Raw genomic sequence first — 19,464 nt, forward strand, 5'->3', positions numbered from 1 at the left:
CGGGACCCTGGTGATGATATACGTGTATATGATTTAGTTTATTTGTCTAAATGTCGTAATTGTTAATGAGAAATAGATCTAATAAGATAAATTGAAATGTGTTGCTACAAAGTCACAAGTGGAATGAAAGAAGAAAAGCACAATTCCTCATAAATCCTTGGATATGGTACTGTCCTGTAACTTTTTATTTGTCAGGACGATTTCAAATGAGTTGCAATTTATGATTTTTATTTTTTTAAACAACAAATATATTTAATTTGGGGGTCCGCAGCTAAAACACGAAACACACACATGTGTCGGGGTTCGAGAACACACCCCACCCCCACCAACCGCTACGCTCGTGGTGGTGATGTTTTCAGCGTTGTTGCCATGGTTTCCGTGCGCGTTGAGCTGCGGATCCACCGCAGCAGACTGCGTAGCGTCGTTGTTGTTGCTTGATGGTGTTGCTGCTGGCTCGTCATTGTGCGTTCATGGAGAATTGGGTGTCTACGCGAACGTGCCTCTGGTGTCGGTAAAGTAAACTAGTGAAGCAGTAAAAAAAGGACCGCAGCGATCACTGCAGCCTGAGATGAAAAGGACGCGTCTGTGCAACTAAAAGAAAAGGTAACGCAGACCAAGTTACGTAAAGCTCACTCCCTCTGCTTTATGTTTATCTTCATAACGGTTCTGTGCTAGTTAGCCACGGTGCTATGTAGGCACTGCTACCACTACGTACTACTACAACAACACAAACTGATGGAAACTTTGTTTTAAATAAGTAGCTGCCCATGTGAATGTGCGGTAATTGTACCGTAAAGATTCTACATAACTGCAGTGTATAGGCTAATAACCTCATCGGATTCGGGTCACAATTCCTCTGCGGGGCATAGGTACTGTTTGCTGATATAAAACGTTCCGTTTAACAATCGATCGGCGGAACTTTTCCCCCAAACGTGGATAACTGTCACACACAGAGCAGCTAACGGTGGCTAGCATGGTCCTGCAATGCATGGGCTCTTGGTGTAGAGCAGTAGTGCGTGGCCTGTGCTTGTTTTTTGATTGATTGAAATATTTATTAACAGTTTGTAGAATTTACAGTACATTTTAAGCACAAACTCAATACAAAGACTGTTAACTGTGAGTGGACGACCCAATTAAGCATTACACTTGTTTACAACAGGGTCCACATTGTTCAATTCATCAAAACATTTAAAGACATACAAACATTTAGAGACATACAAATAGACATTTCTATGTAGCTAAAGAACAGAACAGGAATTCATCATATGGGAAGCAAAAAAGGGAAAAGATACAATATACAGTGAGGGAAAATGGGGGGGGGGGGGGGGGGGATTCAGATTTTACAGAGGCCAGTTTCGAATTGCAGCCATCCGTAGGTGCCCTTTGAGAGCGGTTTTGAAGGAGTCAAGGGATTCACATGTCTTAATGACTGTTGGTAGGGCGTTCCACATTTTGGTGGCATAGGAGCGAAAAGAATTTAGTCCCTTGTTTGTGCCGAATCTGGGTTGTACATGGTTTGTTGCACTCCCTCTGGTGTTGTGGGTGTGGACTTCGTTTACATTAAGGAAGTATTTAGACAGGTACATGGGTATCTTGGTGGTGTATCGAATCTTGTGGACCAGACCCATTGCAAGATGCTGTACTCTGTCGTCGACCCTAAGCCATCCCAGCCTGTCAAAGTGGGCAGGGGTGAGGTGGGTTCGGGGGGGGGGAGGCCAAGTAGGAGCCTGACCAGTTTGTTTTGGGAGGTCTGAAGCCTTGTTTTAAGGGCCTTTGAGGTGCTGTGGTACCAAGAGGTGCATGCATAGTCAAAGAAACCTTGTACAAGGGCTCCTGTTAAGGTCTTCAAGGTGTTTTTGTTGACCAGTGAGGAGATCCTGTAAAGGAATCTTGTTCTTTGATTGACTTTTTTGATTACGTTGGTGGCCATTTTATCACCAGAAAGATTGGCCTCCAGGATGGAACCTAGGTAGGTAATTTCATCTTTCTGTGTGATAATATTGTCACCCACTCTAACCAAGAAGCCATCTGCCTTGCTGAGATTACTATTTGATTCGAAGAGAATGGATTCAGTTTTTCCCAGGTGTAAGGATAGTTTGTTATCAGCGAGCCAGGTGCAGATTCAGGTGCAGCATTACATCTGTTTACAATAGGCTCCACCATGTTCAATTCATCATATAGCAGATCTAAAAGCTCACCACTACGCAACCTTGTAGATCTGCTATTTTCGACTGAGCATGAATTTGAATTAGGCTCACCGCTCGCCGTACCTCGCTTGTTGATGTATACGGAAACGGACCGTGTGGGAAACTTTGATGTCAAGTTATATTTATTAGGCCAACTCTGTGCTTTTAAAGGACCAACTCGTTTTGTTTGTTAATATGAATAATAATACAGGCTAATGCTATGTGGGACTTTATTACCACATCATACATAAAACAAATATTGTTTTATGTAGCACACACATGTTCACTTTTGCTCAATTGTTTGCAAACAGACCCAAAACAACTTACAGCTAAATAGGCCTACAGTTTGTAGAAGTGTGAAGAAGTATAGGCTATTTATGAATGGTGAAACTATGTAAGCTTGTGCTGAGGTTAACAGCATTTAAACATGTTATAACATGACAAAGGTATTCTAGTACTAGGCTACACAAGCCTGATTGTCAGACTCTGAGAGCCTCCAGCTCTTGAACCAGTGCGCTCAGTCGTGTGGGCGGGTCTATGGGCTGGAAACCAGGCTATTACTACACTACACGTCCAGAAACTGCCTTCTATTCTCCAGCAGGTGGCACTATTTCCTTGCTTTTGTCTACGGTAAGTGGCTGCTGTCCAGAGATGCACATGTAACAGCAGATAGCCAGATACTTGGAATTCTTGACTACTACAGGTTTATTGTCAGGGCCAGGAAATACATATTTTTATTTTTTATTTCTGTCTCAAGTAGCCTGTCATATCAGTTACACCAAATCTAGTCTCTCAGGCCAGACAACGATTCCACAGAATGCTACAACAAATAGAGATTTAGGCGGAAGCATGTGAAAATGGTGTGAGCCAACAGTCTGGTTTCGAGAGACCAATACACCAAACCTGCCAGTGCTGTTTGACAGGATTTATAAAGTTGAGATCCCAATCTTCTGGTATTTTTAGTACTCTGATAATAATCATAAAATGCTTGTGAAAAACGGACTTCATGGTGGTGTTTCAGTAAACTGCACATTGCCCGTCTGTGTTTGCTTTCATGCCCTATTAAACAAGTGATATGACCACCATTGAACACCTGCTTTTTATTGAGGTTTATTGGTCTGATAAGAATTTCCCAGACTATTGCGTACGAAATAGGCTCTCCTCCCTCTCTCTCCCTCCCTATCATTCTATTCCTTTTTAAATGTGTCCACTTCAACTGTCCTTAATACTTGAAACTTGGAACTATATACATTCCCATACCCACTTAGATATAATACACAGCATCCCTACTTTACCGTATATATCTGTCCGATATTTTATATTCCATCCTAATTGGCTAACATTGGCTTTCAAAGTTTGCAGGACTGGCCAAAGCCTCAAATCATAAATCTTTCACACACTTTCCTACTAGGAATATATCCCACCCTTTTCACTTTGGCCTGTTATAGCACCACCAACAGGTGGATTTTTGCAAAACACATTTCTTTATATCAAAGGCATAAGAACAAATGGCACCCTTTTCACAATTGCCTATAGCGCCACCAGGAGGCCACCTGCCCTGGTGGAGACCTGTGCCCGAGGGGCACTTTTTAAATTATTTATACATGTTTTGTATCAGGGTTTATGTGACCACCATACCATTAAAACATGTATAAAGCAAAAATTAAAAAAAATGTCAACATTGTATTATGCTTTAAGTAGCATGTATCGTGTCAAACTCATGATTCTGTATCCATTCCAAGCATTATTTTAGCACAAAAAACACTCCTTGGGCTAAAAACGGCCATAGCCGTCATCACAAATGTGATGAAGTCAGCACATTTCGGGCACATTTGGGCATGTGAAAATCTTGCCTTACATAGGTTGTTAATGGTATGGTCACATATATCCCCCTATAAAATAATTGATCAATACCATTACCGACAGCCGGTCAACAAGTGGATTCATGAATCTATGTATATAGACAATATTTTTGGCCAATACAAAAAACCAAATGCCCCACTTTAAACAAAGGAAGCCTGTTTGCTGTCAGACAACTAGCAAAAATGGAGTACCCCGATGTAAAGATTTTGTATTGACCTGTACTTTTGTTTTAACTTTGCCCATTCTACAAACTGTAGAACCGATTCTCAGAAACCAGCTTTAGATCTTTGATTATTTTATTTATACAGGTCCTGGTACACATCAGGGTGTTGTAACTATGTCAACATCAAGAAGAAGTCAGTTTTCTCGTGCCAAGTCCATCCTAGCCTACATACAACAACAAGCTTGGCGAAGTGTTGCCAATAATGCCATTCCCTCATGTCAAATAGCAGCCTGTTTTTACAGTTAATCTTAGTTAAGTGTATAGTGGCATCACTTAGTCAGTACACATGTGAAAGTCAAACCCTGTGGGGGTCACCTCCGGCTTGGCTTGCCACATACTGTAATCTGGGTTCAATTTCTCACCGCATTACAAAGGCCACATAGTAGTGTAGTTAGTGTGCACTAATACCTTGTATGCACCAAAACACATTTCGGGCCTTACCCCTTATCCCTAAACATTTTTGCATTTCTTTTTTTTACTATTTTGGAAAACAAAACACTTCAGTTTACAAGAGCTTCACAATGTTCTGAGCTTGGCTATTTTCACTATTTTTGAAACGTTCACAAGCTCACAGCTTGTACATCTGCTAGTTTTGAATAGCCAACTTATATGCATCAAGTGGTTATTGCTAAATTTGCTGTTGACCCTCTGGAACCATGGACCCCTGGGGGTCCCTGGACCCCACTCTGAGAACCACAACATGACAGTGCTGTGAAACAGAGCCTGGTTAGGCTCTACCATGCTGCACATATCAAACATTGTTGTTTAGCTAACAATGTTTTGGCGATACAGGAGCCAGGTGAACGTTTTCTAAACTTTTCTAACATTTAAAAGCATAGTAAAATCACGCCCGTGTGAACTGAGTGGTGCAACTCCCCCCCCCCTCCTCTCCCTCCCCCCCCCCCCCCCCCCTCCTCTCCTCTCTCTCTCTCTCTCTCTCTCTCTCTCTCATTAGCAGGCAACAGTGCAGCACTAATACTATCTCTCTCTCTCTGTTTCTGGCACAACAGCGCCCCTACTGGTACTCATAGTCATTGGCTCATTAACCAACGTCACATAGGTGAACACATAGGTGAACACAGACATTGCTGTTCTTTGGAGTGGACTTGCACCACTCAAAAATAGTAAGACAAGTTGAGGCAACCGGATTCCTACTTCAATCAGAAATACTAGCCCGAAGGCAAAAACCTTTAGCATTCCTTTGTTTAGTTATTAAAGGACTCTTTCAGTGGGAGGATTTGGCCTTTAGGCTAGGAATCTTCTTATCGTGTCCACAAGACAGTCAGTTACAACACTTGGCGTAGCTTGTGGCTGTTGTGGCTTGTAACTGTTGCTTGTAGTGGTGATTTGGTGAAAGGATTAGCAGTATCTTGTCGATCTAGTCGATCTTGTTGATCTTGTCGATCTCGCCGATCTCGTCGATCTCGTCAATACTCGCAGGGCCGCGACGTGGACGCTCCATTCATGACCCCCAGGCTAGGAATAAAGATGCAGAATGTGTCCAAATTGGCCATATCTTTTAGCTCAGTGGTTCTCAACCTGGGGTCCAGGGAACCCTGGGGGTCCTTGACGGGGTGTCAGGGCAGGGGGTTCCCCGCAAAATTAGGAACATTTTAAACACGTTTAAGCCCTATTATATATCTTGGCTATTCGAAAGTAGTAACAACGTGTCGCATTGCGATGCATTGTGAGCAGGGGTGCTTGTAGATCTGCAATTCCGGCTATAATTGTTAAGAAAAAGTGAAATGATTATAGACAATGTCTATGTGGAATTATTTATTTTATTTTAGTCCAAATCAACTGTTTGATCCAGTTAAAGTGATCATGTGTTTTGGCCAGTGCCTTCCTGTATGGAATTGGAACGGGGAAGTTGTGAACGCAGTTACACTTTTACATCTCTCGTTACAATTCACCTCTGACCTCAGCTGTGCCCAATCAGCTTCAGCAGTGCACGTTGCTGGTAGGTCTGGGTCTGTGTAGACATTTTAAAGCCGGTTTGATATCATTTATATCCAGATCATATACCAGGCAGTAATACCGATTATTGTTGTTTTTTACGCATATTTAACATAACATAACATAACATTCAGTGTTATGACACATATTTACATCCCCCTAACACCCAGGGATGCAAACAACACATTGTGACTTGTGTATAAGAATTTCCTCCAGCTGAAAAAGAAAAGTTATTTTAATATTTGTCCCCGCTGCCTTTGAGTTAATCTGCATTATTCAGGGCAATCCTGGTAGCTTGTGTTCTTGTTGTTATGCTGCCCTGATTGTGGGAGTATTTAGACTGAACCTTGGATATTGAATCTTGCCTCCTCCAGCTAAGGAAAAGTAAAATCCTGCTTATTCCATATCGACCTTGAGAGCTTGTTTTTAGAATTTTATATTGGTCGCCTTCTCCTGTTAGATTAGACAACTCTAGTAGCATCTTTTAACCACCTTTATATGTCCATATTGTTGCAAAAAGGCAAGCACACAGATCGTTGTGTGCTTGTAGATCTGCTATTTTCAGTGAAATGTTTAGTATAGAGCGAAAACAGAAGTGAGTATGTGTGTGGGTGCCTGCCTGCCTGGCTGGCTGGGTAGGTAGGTATGAGCACGAAAACAGCATGGTTGTTTTAACACCACCTGTGCGCAACCTAACACACACACAAACACACACGCACATATTAACTGTATATATGGTGATTTCAGGTGTGCCAGTACAGTACAGTAGAGGGTACAGTAGAGGGGCCCCCACACAGTAACTCTGTCATTTCTCAACCGTTTCGGATGCGGGGCGGCACCCTGGGTGCGTTCCCCCCCCCCCCCCCCCGGGGACCCATTTCTTGTTCTTGTTTTATTACTTTGTGCTTTATTACTATTCTTTGCTTTATCCATAGTTTGCTATCTATTTCTCCTATTTGTCCTAATTCTTTAACTTCTCTTATTTCCTCTTTTAGCCAGGATTCAGTGTTGTCATACCATCTCATTACTTTCAATGGTATGACGTCACATTATTTTTCTACATGAACTGCTACAACTGAAAGACTGCATGTACCCACCTCCATTTCCTCTAGTTGACACAGATGCAGAAGTGAGCCCCAGTGGTTAAAATAAGAGAGAAGTAAGGTGGGAAATCACCACCAGCAAGCTGGCAGATGCCATTAGGCTATATTTTGTCTGGGGTATACATTTCTCTCTTCCATAAGCCTCTTCGACTAGTGATTTGAAAACCCTAGACTTTAGTTTTGTGTAAAAGTTAGAAGTTCAAGTGGTATTACTTTTGTTCTCCCCATGGCTAAGAAGCATGTCGGGTTTAACCACCTTCAACCTGGTGTCCCTTTCGCTAACAAAATAGCCAATCTACAAGCTTGTAGATAGGCTATTTTCGCCTCGCAACGCCAGTGTACCCCAAAGTATAAACATTTTAAGTGATTGAAGTAATATGGATTGTGTTCAGACATGAATAACTAGCTGGTGTGATGGTGACATCAAACTTAATGTTCAATCTCCTGTTTTTGTTGTCTCCTTAGCTCCCCAACTCCCTTAACCCAACAATGACTCAGTGCTGAAGATTACAGGGCATTGTTGTAAATGTAGACCATGGGTGGACAGATTACTGGCCATTGTTGTAAATGTAGACCATGGGTGGACAGCATTCCCCCCCCAGAAGGCCATAGGTACTGACTTAGTAAAGCGAGTGAAGGGCCGAAACGTAAAACAGAAGACTGAATTATACCAGTAAGACGCCCTGAGGGAGAGAAGCGACGGGCGAGGTCGCGTGCACGCAACCGCCTGGGTGACTGACGGCAGACTGCTGGGCGAGCGCTGGTGCTTTGGCATGGGGGGGGTCAGATCAACATATGTAATGAATTCTGTACTGGCCATATATGGAGCGTGTCTTGAGTGTACAGGGTTTAATGAGGTCAGATCAACATATGGAATGTCAGAACAGGTCAGCTCCATATATGGAGATCTAAGGGTGGCAGCGGGGGCAGTGTCTTGAGTGTACAGGGTTTGATGAGGGCCCAGACAGGGTCGGGCCTGTTAACTCTAGTTTTCACCGGCTACACTACTAACTTTCTAGAGTTTGAATGTCAGTCAAAAGGGAGACGAAGGATGTATGGGGAAGGATCAATCAGGAATGTCAGAACAGGTCAGCTCCATATATGGAGATCTAAGGGTTTGAGGTCAGATGTAGAGTTGCTGGCCAATATTGATGACATCAGGGGATCTCCATATATGAGCATTCTCATATATGGGCTTAATATTGACGACATCAGGGATCTCCATCCCTGATGATGTCACGTGATGTCACAAGGCATGACCATATATGGAGGTGTGGGGTGGGTGACGGACGGACGGACTGACTAACGGGAAATGCACGTTTTCATAGTAAATGCCACCTGCGGTCGCAATTAAAACTAGTTGGCCTGTTAATTAAAACTAGTTGGCCGGTTTGAGATGGTCCAGGTGCCGGGTCTGCGACTCTGGCCCACATGTGTGGTCTAGAGCAGCGGTTCTCAAACTGTTGGCCGGGACCCCCTGGGGGACCCAAATGGTTTTGTGTTGTTTTATCACTCAACAGTAAACAAACCAGTATATACTATACAGGGTATCTTTTTTGACCATTCACTACTGCTTCAAAAGTAACGAACAAACTATACTATAAAAATTGGCCAAATTGTCAAATATTAGAAAATAAAGAAAATCAGTAATTTATCTGTAACAACTCCTACAATTAAGGGTCACAAGTCAGGGTGGGGGTCCCCAGTTCAAATTTGATCTGCGGCCTGAAAAGGTTGAGAACCTTTTGTGGGTATCCTATCCACTCCAGCTGAGTTTGGGAACCCCTGGACTAGACTACACCTAAAAAAAGACATAAAATCAACCGCATTGGTTGTTCAGGATTTTCCGCTTATAGCACGCCAAGAGCCTGTCCTTACCATTGACAGGTTATATATAGAAACACTTCCTCTTAAACTACGGAAATAGCAGAACAGCTATTATGTTGGAATTACTGTCCTGTTCCACACCTTAAACTTATTTGCTTGCTCAATGTTTCACAATCGCTTTTGTAAGAAGGGGCGCATAGTTTTGGTCCAACGTCCCAACAGTCCAACACGCAATAGTCCAACACCCTACCCCAAACAATAGCCTAATCCTAAACACATGCGGAAGCCACAGGTGTGTCTTAACTGGCCACGTATGTCAGAGCCACGGGTGAGTTCTCCCTGATATTGTGGGGAACGTTTTGTGAAACCACATGATCTTTTGAACTTATCAAAACCGGGAAAGCATTTTAAAATGTAGCTATATATAGCACCAGGGAGAGAAGCGACCTCGCCCTAAGATCAATCATTCTTTTCAGGTTTTGTACTTTTTCATCATTTTTGAAAAATGTGAAAGTTTTGAAATATAATGGGTTAATCTTGCCTGTCTGGTTAAATAAAGGCTTTATAAAATAAAAGATACAAATCAGACTGTACTGTACTGTACTGTACTGTACTGTACTGTACTGTACTGTACTGTACTGTACTGTACTGTACTGTACTGTACTGTACTGTACTGTACTGTACTGTACAAGCCCTCCTCCCTGGCCTGTGTGTGTCTGTGTCTGTGTGTCAGGCTGTGCAACAGTGACACTTGGTCTTGGTGGTGGTAACGCCATAACGCTATTTCCGTGCTCGGACACAGGGACAGACACATCCACACACATAGCTGTCTATAGGAGTGGTTGCACCACTCAAAAATGAAAGTCACGCCTGGGGAGCCTGTAGGGGCTGTTGGCCATAGTGTCCCAGGAAAAGGGAGGATCAGACATCCGGTGTTATAGCTGAGCTTGTGGTCATTATTCATTGTTCTGTCTGAGGATTAACCTACTTTGCTGCTATGTTTTATGTTGTCTCTCCTGACAACAATTGTTCGCTTCCTGTGTCTCTACTGTATTTTCTCTGTCTCATATTTACAGTGGCATGAGGAACACCATAAAACACAATACACATTATCACAATGCAGCTTGTAAAGTACTCGATCTCTGCTTTATGAATATAAAAGGTTGTTGTGTTATCCCAGGCTCGGTTGATGTCTCAGTTGGAACTGTCTCGTGTTCTTGTTTCTCAAACATTTTCATACTAAGAAGTTTTGTCATCTTTTGTCAAGTGTTTTTTTTTCTTTTCTTTTTAAATAGTCAATCTTAACAAGCTCACAATGCGAATAGACGAAAAGTGTTTATACTGTAGGCTACACATTATCGCAATGCAGCTTGTAAAGTACTCGATCACTGCTTTATGACTTATCAACTGGACTGTTGAGGCATTGCATTTTGTTTGACTCGGTTCCACAGATCTACATTCACGCCGTGACTCGTGTAGATCTGCTATTTTCACATAGCCTATTTCTTATGCGTATTTAAGTAATTGACCATGAATGTTTGACAATTTACAATATACTGTAAATTGCTTATTGTTCATATAGAATAGTTTACTTTTGATGCAGTATTTTTTTATTCTTAAAAGTCCTTAAATTGCCCAGGCCGTAGCGTAACGGTCTGGGCACCGGACTGGTGATCCAGTCGCGGTGTGCCGCGGGTTCGACTCCCGGACCCGACACGGCCTTTACCGCATGTCATCCCCCCATCTCTCTCCCGTTTCTTGTCAGCCTACTTTCTATCCCTTAAAAAATCAATAAAGGCGTAAGCCGCAAAAAAAATATCTTAAAAAAAAAAAAAAAGTCCTTAAATTGTTCATTTACTGAGTGAGTTTCAATATTGCACATTAAGAAAATAATCTGGGGACTGGACCCCCCCAAAACAAAAAAAACTAGAAAAAGTGCCCCTCGGGGCACAGGTCTCCACCAGGGCAGGTCAGGTTGTGGCCTCCTGGTGGCGCTATAATAGGCCAATGTGAAAAGGGTTTTTCTTGGATGGCAATTGGATGATTTGAGGCATTTTGTTCCAAAAATGTGTTTTGCAAAAATCCACCTGTTGGTGCCGCTATAACAGGCCAATGTAAAAAGGGTGGGATATATTCCTCAGCCTAGTTAGTAGTAGTAGATTTCACGTAAATTGCACGCTGCGTTCATGACTTGAGGCTTTTTGTTTAAAACGGGCCAATCCTGCAAACTTTGAAAGCCAATGTTAGCCAATCAGGATGGAATATGATATATCGGACAGATCCGCCTTGAGCACATGATTATAGAGATAGTGTGTAACGATTTGCGGGAATTGTTGGACAAAATATGGAGGAGTAATAGCAAAGAATGTGTTTTACAAAAGTCGGCCTCCTGTTGGCGCTATAACGTTTTGGAAAATTTGGGGCAGAGGTTCATCGTTGGCATCTAGGGAGTGTGTGTGCACAGTTTGGCATCAACTGGATTAACGGTGCCGAAGATGCTCTGGTAACAGACGGACGGACACACGGACAGAGTGCAAAACATACTCTCTCCCCATGCCTTCGGCCTGGTGGAGACAATAAAACATACTCTCTCCCCGTGCCTTCGGCCTGGTGGAGACAATAAAACATACTCTCTCCCCATGCCTTCGGCCTGGTGGAGACAAACATACTCTCTCCCCATGCCTTCGGCCTGGTGGAGACAATAAAACATACTCTCTCCCCATGCCTTTGGCCTGGTGGAGACAATAAAACATACTCTCTCCCCATGCCTTCGGCCTGGTGGAGACAACTAAACATACTCTCCCCATGCCTTCGGCCTGGTGGAGACAAACATACTCTCTCCCCATGCCTTCGGCCTGGTGGAGACAATAAAACATACTCTCTCCCCATGCCTTCGGCCTGGTGGAGACAAACATACTCTCTCCCCATGCCTTCGGCCTGGTGGAGACAATAAAACATACTCTCTCCCCATGCCTTCGGCCTGGTGGAGACAATAAAACATACTCTCTCCCCATGCCTTCGGCCTGGTGGAGACAATAAAACATACTCTCTCCCCATGCCTTCGGCCTGGTGGAGACAATCATTTGGGGATCCAACTCCCAGTTTGAGAACCACTGGTCTCTAGGAGACTCCAAGCTAGCATGCGTCTAGTGTCAGAGAAGAGGATGCTGCAATTCATGCACCACACACACACACACACACACACACACACACACACACACACACACACACACACACACACACACACACACACAGGAAGGAAGGAACCCACATTTCCTCTCACCCTCTCCCTCCCGGCCAATCAGGAGCTCGGATGCAAATGAGCTACCCCCGCGCAGCCCCTCCCCCCCCGTTCTATGTCTGCGCCGGCCTCCCTCTGTCTCTTCCTTTCATTCTCTCCTTTTCCTCTCTGCTGCCTTGCTGGCGTATCGCTAGGCCTCTGTAATGCAGCGGAGCCGAGCTGGCCTGGTTGATGCCTAGAGAGAGAGAGAGAGAGAGAGAGGAGAGGAGAAGAGAGGAGAGGAAAGGAAAGGAAAGGAGAGAGCAGAGCAGAGAGCGTTTTGGCTTATAGAATCCAAAGAGGTGTGGGATGGATATCCATCTGGGACCCATGGGCAGAAACCCTCATGTGAGTCAGATGCCTTGTTCTGTTTTCATGTCTTCTCTCTGTCGGTCTGTCTGTTTCTCTCTCTCTCTCTCTCTCTGTGTATGTGTGTCCCTGTCTCTCTCTCTTCCTACCTTTAGGCTGTTTCATTCTGCCTTATCTATCTCACATGCTTCCCTCCCTGCCCCCATAGCATAGCACACTAAAGCACAGTGTTGGCCGGCTGCTGCTGATGCTGTCTTGTGATGCTTGTTTAGAAATCGCGTGTGTGTGTGTGTGTGTGTGTGTGTGTGTGTGTGTGTGTGTGTGTGTTAGTGGGCGTGCTGAGTGAGGTTTAGGCAGAACCACAGGATTTATAGCATAAAGTGTCTCTGTGGAATTATGAATATTTTGTGGTGGGAGGAAAAAGGCATGACTGCATGCCATGGCCTGGAGGTTTTGTGCTTGTATGTGTGTGTGTGTTTATTCATTCATTGTATGTGTGTGTGTTTATTCATTCATTGTATGTGTGTGTGTTTATTCATTCATTGTATGTGTGTGTGTGTGTTTATTCATTCATTGTATGTGTGTGTGTTTATTCATTCATTGGACTTCATCACATGTTTACAGATATATATTTTTTATAAATTAGATTTGTTCAGCGGGGTGGAGTTGTCCCGTATTACGGTCAGTTCATAATTTGCCAAACATAGCCGATCCACAAGCCCACAACGCGTTGCGTCTGCGATGTGCTGTGGTCTTGTAGATCTTCTACGTTCGCCATACAACGAAGCATAAAAGAGGCCTTGGGCTCTCAAAGATGGCCTGAGACAACAACAAAACAGGGTGGTGCAGCAGGACCTGTCACAATGGCCCATCTGGCACCCAAACAAAGTTGTCACGGCTGGGATAGAACCCATAATAGAACCACTCACTCACACACGTTCACCAAAGAACAGATCATCACCACACCAAAGAGGAATGTCCTAATAATGTAATTGTCATTCTGTAAAACGCATATGTTACACACTACTACACAGACATGCTCAAAACGGTCATTAGCTGCCTTTGAGCAAGACACATTTAAACCCCCGGCCTGCTTCACTGGAGCTGAACCTCCAGGCAGTACAAACTGTACTAACAGTATAGAAGCCCACCCACCCTCCCCCGTCACTGTTCTTCCAGACCACCGCTGTAAAGAGCTATTCTGCTGTCTAAACTTGTTGAGTAAAGCAAGGGTTAAAATGTGCACTGAGAGTGTGTGTGGGACCTCGGACGCGACCCCCACCCACCCACCCACAACACATGTGGGTGTGGGTGTGTGCGCCACACAGACAGACAGGCAAATCTAATCTCACTTTTTTGTGTGTGTCTAATTTTGTGGGACACATTGTTCTGATCGTGTTACACACAGCAACATGTGTGCAGAGGCCACACAGTTTGTATGTGTTAGTGTGGTGCAACATGGTGAATCAAACTAATCAATTCAATCTATTATTAAAAAATATATATATAGAGAGAGAGATTATTAAAAAACGAATTATGTATGTATACCATATCGTCTGTCAGGTTGAAACCTCACATGTCCAAAATGCTTACTTTTCAGGATTCAAAAGTAGCATCACTTCACGGCACGCATATTTTAATGCTTTTGTGTGATACTGTAGTAGGATCAAGTAGGGCTCTAATTTACAAAAAACAACACACAAAAAGTTTAAAAATATTATGTTGATAGAAGGTTTGTGTATATGTAGCTCTGGTCCATAGCCAATGCAAGGCAGAATTGGCTATGCTACTTTCGCTTTTAACTCTCACTTGGAACTCAGACCAGCCTCTCTTCTTTAGCGTAAATAAAAAGAACGTTTTTGCTACTCACCAAAACAAAGGCGGGTTGTGTCATTAGAAAGCCTACTTTCCTTAGTGGACGCACTCTGAGCCCCCCACCACATGTATAAACGGTACTTTTTGGCCAAAAAGGGATTTTGTTTCCACCGGAAAAAAAATACTTTTAGTTACTCCAATGCGCCCTCTACCGATATTGCCCAGAGAACTGCCTCATAGAGAATATTTTTCCTCCGGTGAAAAGAAATCCCTTTCTGGCCCCTGTGTGGTGGGGGCATACACAGTCCTGCCTTGATCCCGCCTCTAGCTGCCGTTGATTGGCCAGGCCGTTTGGTGGCCGGTAGCCTCGGTACCAGGCTTTCATTTTTGTTGGTGCAAAAATGTAAAGCCTGGAGGAACGCATTGGCCGCTCTGGTCTAAAAGTGGGAGTTAACCCTTCCGGGTGGGCGTCGCTCCAAATGATGTGACGTAGCGCTGCACTAGGGGGGAGAGGAGGGGCCGGGGGTGACGGACAGATCGATGAGATCCAATCAGGGCGTGCGCAAATCTCAGCCGCGACCCGCCCCTCTAGACCAGAAACCTAACACGTTAGCTCAGGCTAGGTGGCCGGTGCATCGACTCTGCCTGAGAGTTCCCAGATGGGAGCAGGAGGGGGAGGGGGGGGGGGGGGGGAGGACCCCTGTGTACTCTCTGCTGCCCCATCTGGTGGAGTCAGGTTAAGTCAAGTCAAGTCCATTTTTATTTCTAGAGCACATTTAAAACAACCAAGGTTGACCAAAGTGCTGGACAGCATAAAAAACTAAATGCACAAAAAGATACAGTAAAAACATTTTTCACAAGTAAAATAAAAGAAGTACAGAACAAGACAAGAGATGGGAGAGCACAGCAACACATGATTAAAAAGTGGGGAGGGGCATGTGGTGTTAAAAGGCCAGGGAGAGACTCAGGTTAGGCTCAGAGTGCGTCCACTAAGGAAAGACTCAGGTTAGGCTCAGAGTCCACTAAGGAAAGTAGGCTTTCTAATGACACAACCTGCCTTTGTTTTGGTGAGTAGCAAAAACCTTCTTTTTAAATACGCTAAAGAGGAGAGGCTGGTCTGAGTTCCATGCGAGAGTTAAAAGCGAAAGTAGCATAGCCAATGCAGGGCAGAATCATAGAAGCATTGGCTATGGACCAGAGCTAGTGTATATGGTGTCTTCAATCAGTACACAACCTGACTTTCATGTGTGTTGTGCTTCATCAGTAGGACTGTACGTGTCACATTCTGTCCACAGTCCAGTGCATTTCCCAGATTATTCACCCAGGAGAGTGTGCTGTCATGTTGGTGTTGTGGTGGTCCAGACCTGGGGGACAACATCTAGTTCTGTGGTTCCCAAACTGTTTACTGTTTAGGTCAAGATCCCAAAAAACTCTCACAATGCAAAAAACACTCACCACTTCATACTTCATTGTGAGCTTGTAGATCTGCTAATTAGTGTGGTTGCCCAAAGGGCAACCAGACTCTAGTAACTGTAACACTTTGCGTTTACGTTTCCGTATTATTATTTTACTGGAGTAAGACAAACTTTGTCGCACTACTAGTCCCACAGTTTTGACTGTACGACCATATGTCAAATTGACCGGATCGTGTGCTTGTGTTTTGCTAAGACAAATGTTGTATAGTTTAATTTATATGAATTTATTAGTGAATTAAAATTTCCCATTGACATGAATGGGAAAATGCAAAAATTCACATTCAAGTATTTTTTCCTCGGAGACTGTAATCACAATAGTTACAAAACTTGGAGGATAAATTCATACTTATCACTGAAATTATTTAACCTATAATTTTATAATTTTATCGGTCGGCCTCATGGTGGCGCTATAACTTTACGTTTTGGCTTATAACTCTTGAACCGTAGGTCGTAAAATCAAATTTATTTTTTCTCTGGATTCCTTGGGTCATTTCCGCCATGATAGATTTTCCGCCATTTAGAATTTTGTCCAAAACACACTTTTTGCTTTTCCTCCTACATATTTTGAACGGCGGAATTTTGATAGTGCGTATCGTTCGGCCGTAATCGTCGTCCGAAGTTAGTAGGAGGGGCCTATATCACAAAGAATGCCATAAATCACGAACGGAATGTCCAATCCATCCCAAATTTGAATCACATGTCCGGGGTGGTTCAATCAACCAAGTTCTAAAAGCAATTCCATTTTCATCTATAGGGGGCGAGAAATTTAACCGTTTGTCGCAAAAACATGAATTTTGGGGGTTAAATCCCCTCCGAATTACTTACACATGATCTAAGGTGTGACTTGAAATTGTAATTGGCTGGCAATATTAGTGGGAGGGGCATATGTAAGCCACTGCAGCAACCACACTCTGTAAATTTTTTTAATTGCGAATGTTCTAGTTTAACTAGTATTTCACTTCTTGTTTCACTACTTCTTAAACATTTGATTTCTAATTCATGGAATTTCTTAAAATGTAGTTTGATTTCTTCTTGGAATTACTGAAAAAAGATTATTGATAAAAAGAATTAGCCCACAAATAGGTTCCAACCCACAGGTTGAGAAGCAGTGATCTGGTTCACTGAGTGTTGAACCAGAGTGTGGGTAGAGCTGACGTGACCTCACAACCACAGAACACTGCTCTGGTCTGAAGCAACCATTAACGACCATTATTAGTGATAATCATTCCTAATATTACGTTTCTTTTTAGAAATCGAGAATAGGGTTAGTGTCACTGTAGGAAAATGTAAGTTGACGATTTAGTGTCATTCCGTTATATATAAGTGGCCTTAGTTAGAGTGTCCGCCCTGAAACTGGGAGGTCGGGGTTTGATCCCCGGCCGGTCATACCAAAGACTGACAAAATGGGACCCAATGCCTCCCTGCTTGGCACTCAGCATGCATCAAAGGGTTGGATTGGGGGGGGGGGGGGTCAAATCAACTAATCAAATGATTCCCGAGTGCGGCACGGCTGCGGCTCACCGCTAGCCTCCAAGAGATGGGTCAAATGCGGAGAACAAATTTCACTGCGGTAACGTGTGTGACAAATCGTACGACTTTGACTTTGACTTTGAGATAGAGGGGGACAACAACAATCAAGTACAGAGACTTCATTAGATGTATGTACCCCTGCTACTGAAATAAACACACTATGGCAATGATTAGATGTATGTACCCCTGCTACTGAAATAAACACACTATGGCAATGATTACCGGAATATTGAAATACAGAGATATTTAGCATTGATTAAAAGTAAGAAATCATAAATGAATGGAGAAAAAAGAAGAAAAATGAAAGAATATAGCCTACTGTGTATGAATTGAATTGTGAGTCTGTCCAGCGCCTCAGTGAAATGCACTAAGTTAATGCGAGGCCAAAACAAATTAATTATGGAACACTGTAATCAAGTAATTGTTCGGATCAAATGACTGATGATGATGATGATATACAGACAATGTCGGAAGTTGTAAGCTCAAGCAAACACTATTGCCCGAAAGTTCTGTCATTGTTCCACTAAAGTGAAAGTGTCCTTGTTCAATTCAAGGCATATTGCACACCGCTTTTTACTGCACACCTGTGGTCATAAAAAGTCTAGCATGCACAGGTTGCAAGTTGCATATAATGATGCCATGAGAATACTCCTTAAACAACCCATAGGGGGCAGTGCTAGCCAGATGTTTGTCACTGCCGGAGTGAGGACTTTTAAAGCACTTCTAAGAAATCTAATGTTTAAGTTTATGAAAAGGCTGGATGTGTCAACGAACAGTATCATTGTAGCGCTTTCAAGCCCCTCAGTGAGCTGCAAGTTATGTATTTGTTTTACATTCTTTTATGATTTTTATTGCCTGTTGTATCTCTTGTATGTGTATGTATCCCTATGGACCTGAGTCTGCTAATAAAGTTGAATTGTTCATTTTAATTGGCTGTCCACGTCAAACGGTGAATATCAGCAGTCAAAGGGCTTTTATTGCAGATGATTGAAGTACAGTGTCCTTTGTCCTTTTCATAATTATGCTTTTATATTGTTTTGTATTGCAACACAGTTACCTAAAAGATGATCGTCCGTGCCAACTTCATTCCATTCACTGCAATAAAAGTCTTGCTTCACTGCCACCCTTTGACCATGCACTGATATTCACAGTTTGACGTAGGACAGTTAATACAATTAACAATTACTTCGATTGGATGGGCAGTACGCACGTTTGGGTGGGCTATGCCCACCCTTGCCCCCCCTTAGAACCGGCCCAGAATTTGCCATACAAAAAATTGCATTTGAAAACCCCTAAACAATTATTTTTTAAATAGGACAAATAAAAATATTGCGATTAGACGATTATGTAATAATTGTGACAGGCCTAATCGAGTAAGTGTTTTTTTTTATTATTATTTCTTTTTTGGGGGGTGGGGGATAATTTCTTTCTTTGTCCTATAATCAACTATATACCATTAGTCTAACTTAAGCCCTATTTTCGAGAACAGTATTGCACAGAAATAGCAAAAATCTACAAGCTCAAGTAATGAGAGGAAAGGAAGTACGACAGACATTATGAATTGAACAAAGCATAGCCCTGGTCCAGTGCTTACAGCGAGTCTCTCACTGACGCCCTGTGGGAGTCCCTTCCACAGCTCTCTAGCAACTTTCTCACTCCCGTGCCAGGGTTTACAATTCCCAGCAAATAAACAAAACACCGTAACTACTCACCGAAACAAAGCCTGCTAGACCTTAAGGTAAAAGTCTATTCTCCAAACTGGGAAGCGTCTCAGGCCCCCAGCTTCTCTCTAAAATGCACTATTTTTGTCATGAAATAAAATGAATCCAACCAGATTGGCGCAGGTAAAAACCCAAAAATGCCGTAGTAGAAAAGATGACTTGGCGGTCCGGTACAT

General features: G+C 43.1%; 1 protein-coding gene across 3 annotated transcripts in view; it reads left to right on the forward strand.

Moving 5' to 3' along the window:
- The first annotated feature begins 465 nt into the window (after positions 1-465).
- gne (glucosamine (UDP-N-acetyl)-2-epimerase/N-acetylmannosamine kinase) overlaps positions 466-19,464 on the forward strand; it is a 52,025-nt gene continuing 33,026 nt past the window's right edge. The window contains exon 1 of one of the 3 annotated variants that reach the window (XM_083765519.1): positions 466-596. Coding sequence is in view for 1 of the 3 variants with exons in the window: in XM_083765518.1 (XP_083621644.1) it covers positions 12,748-12,786 (39 nt within the window). In the remaining 2 variants the exon portion in view is untranslated. Of the gene's footprint in view, positions 604-12,623; positions 12,787-19,464 lie in introns of those variants that run through there. The other 2 variants (XM_083765520.1, XM_083765518.1) reach the window with 2 other exon arrangements.

This window comes from Protomyctophum parallelum (genome assembly GCF_964188405.1).
Source record: "Protomyctophum parallelum genome assembly, chromosome: 5".
Classification (NCBI taxonomy): Eukaryota; Metazoa; Chordata; class Actinopteri; order Myctophiformes; family Myctophidae; genus Protomyctophum; species Protomyctophum parallelum.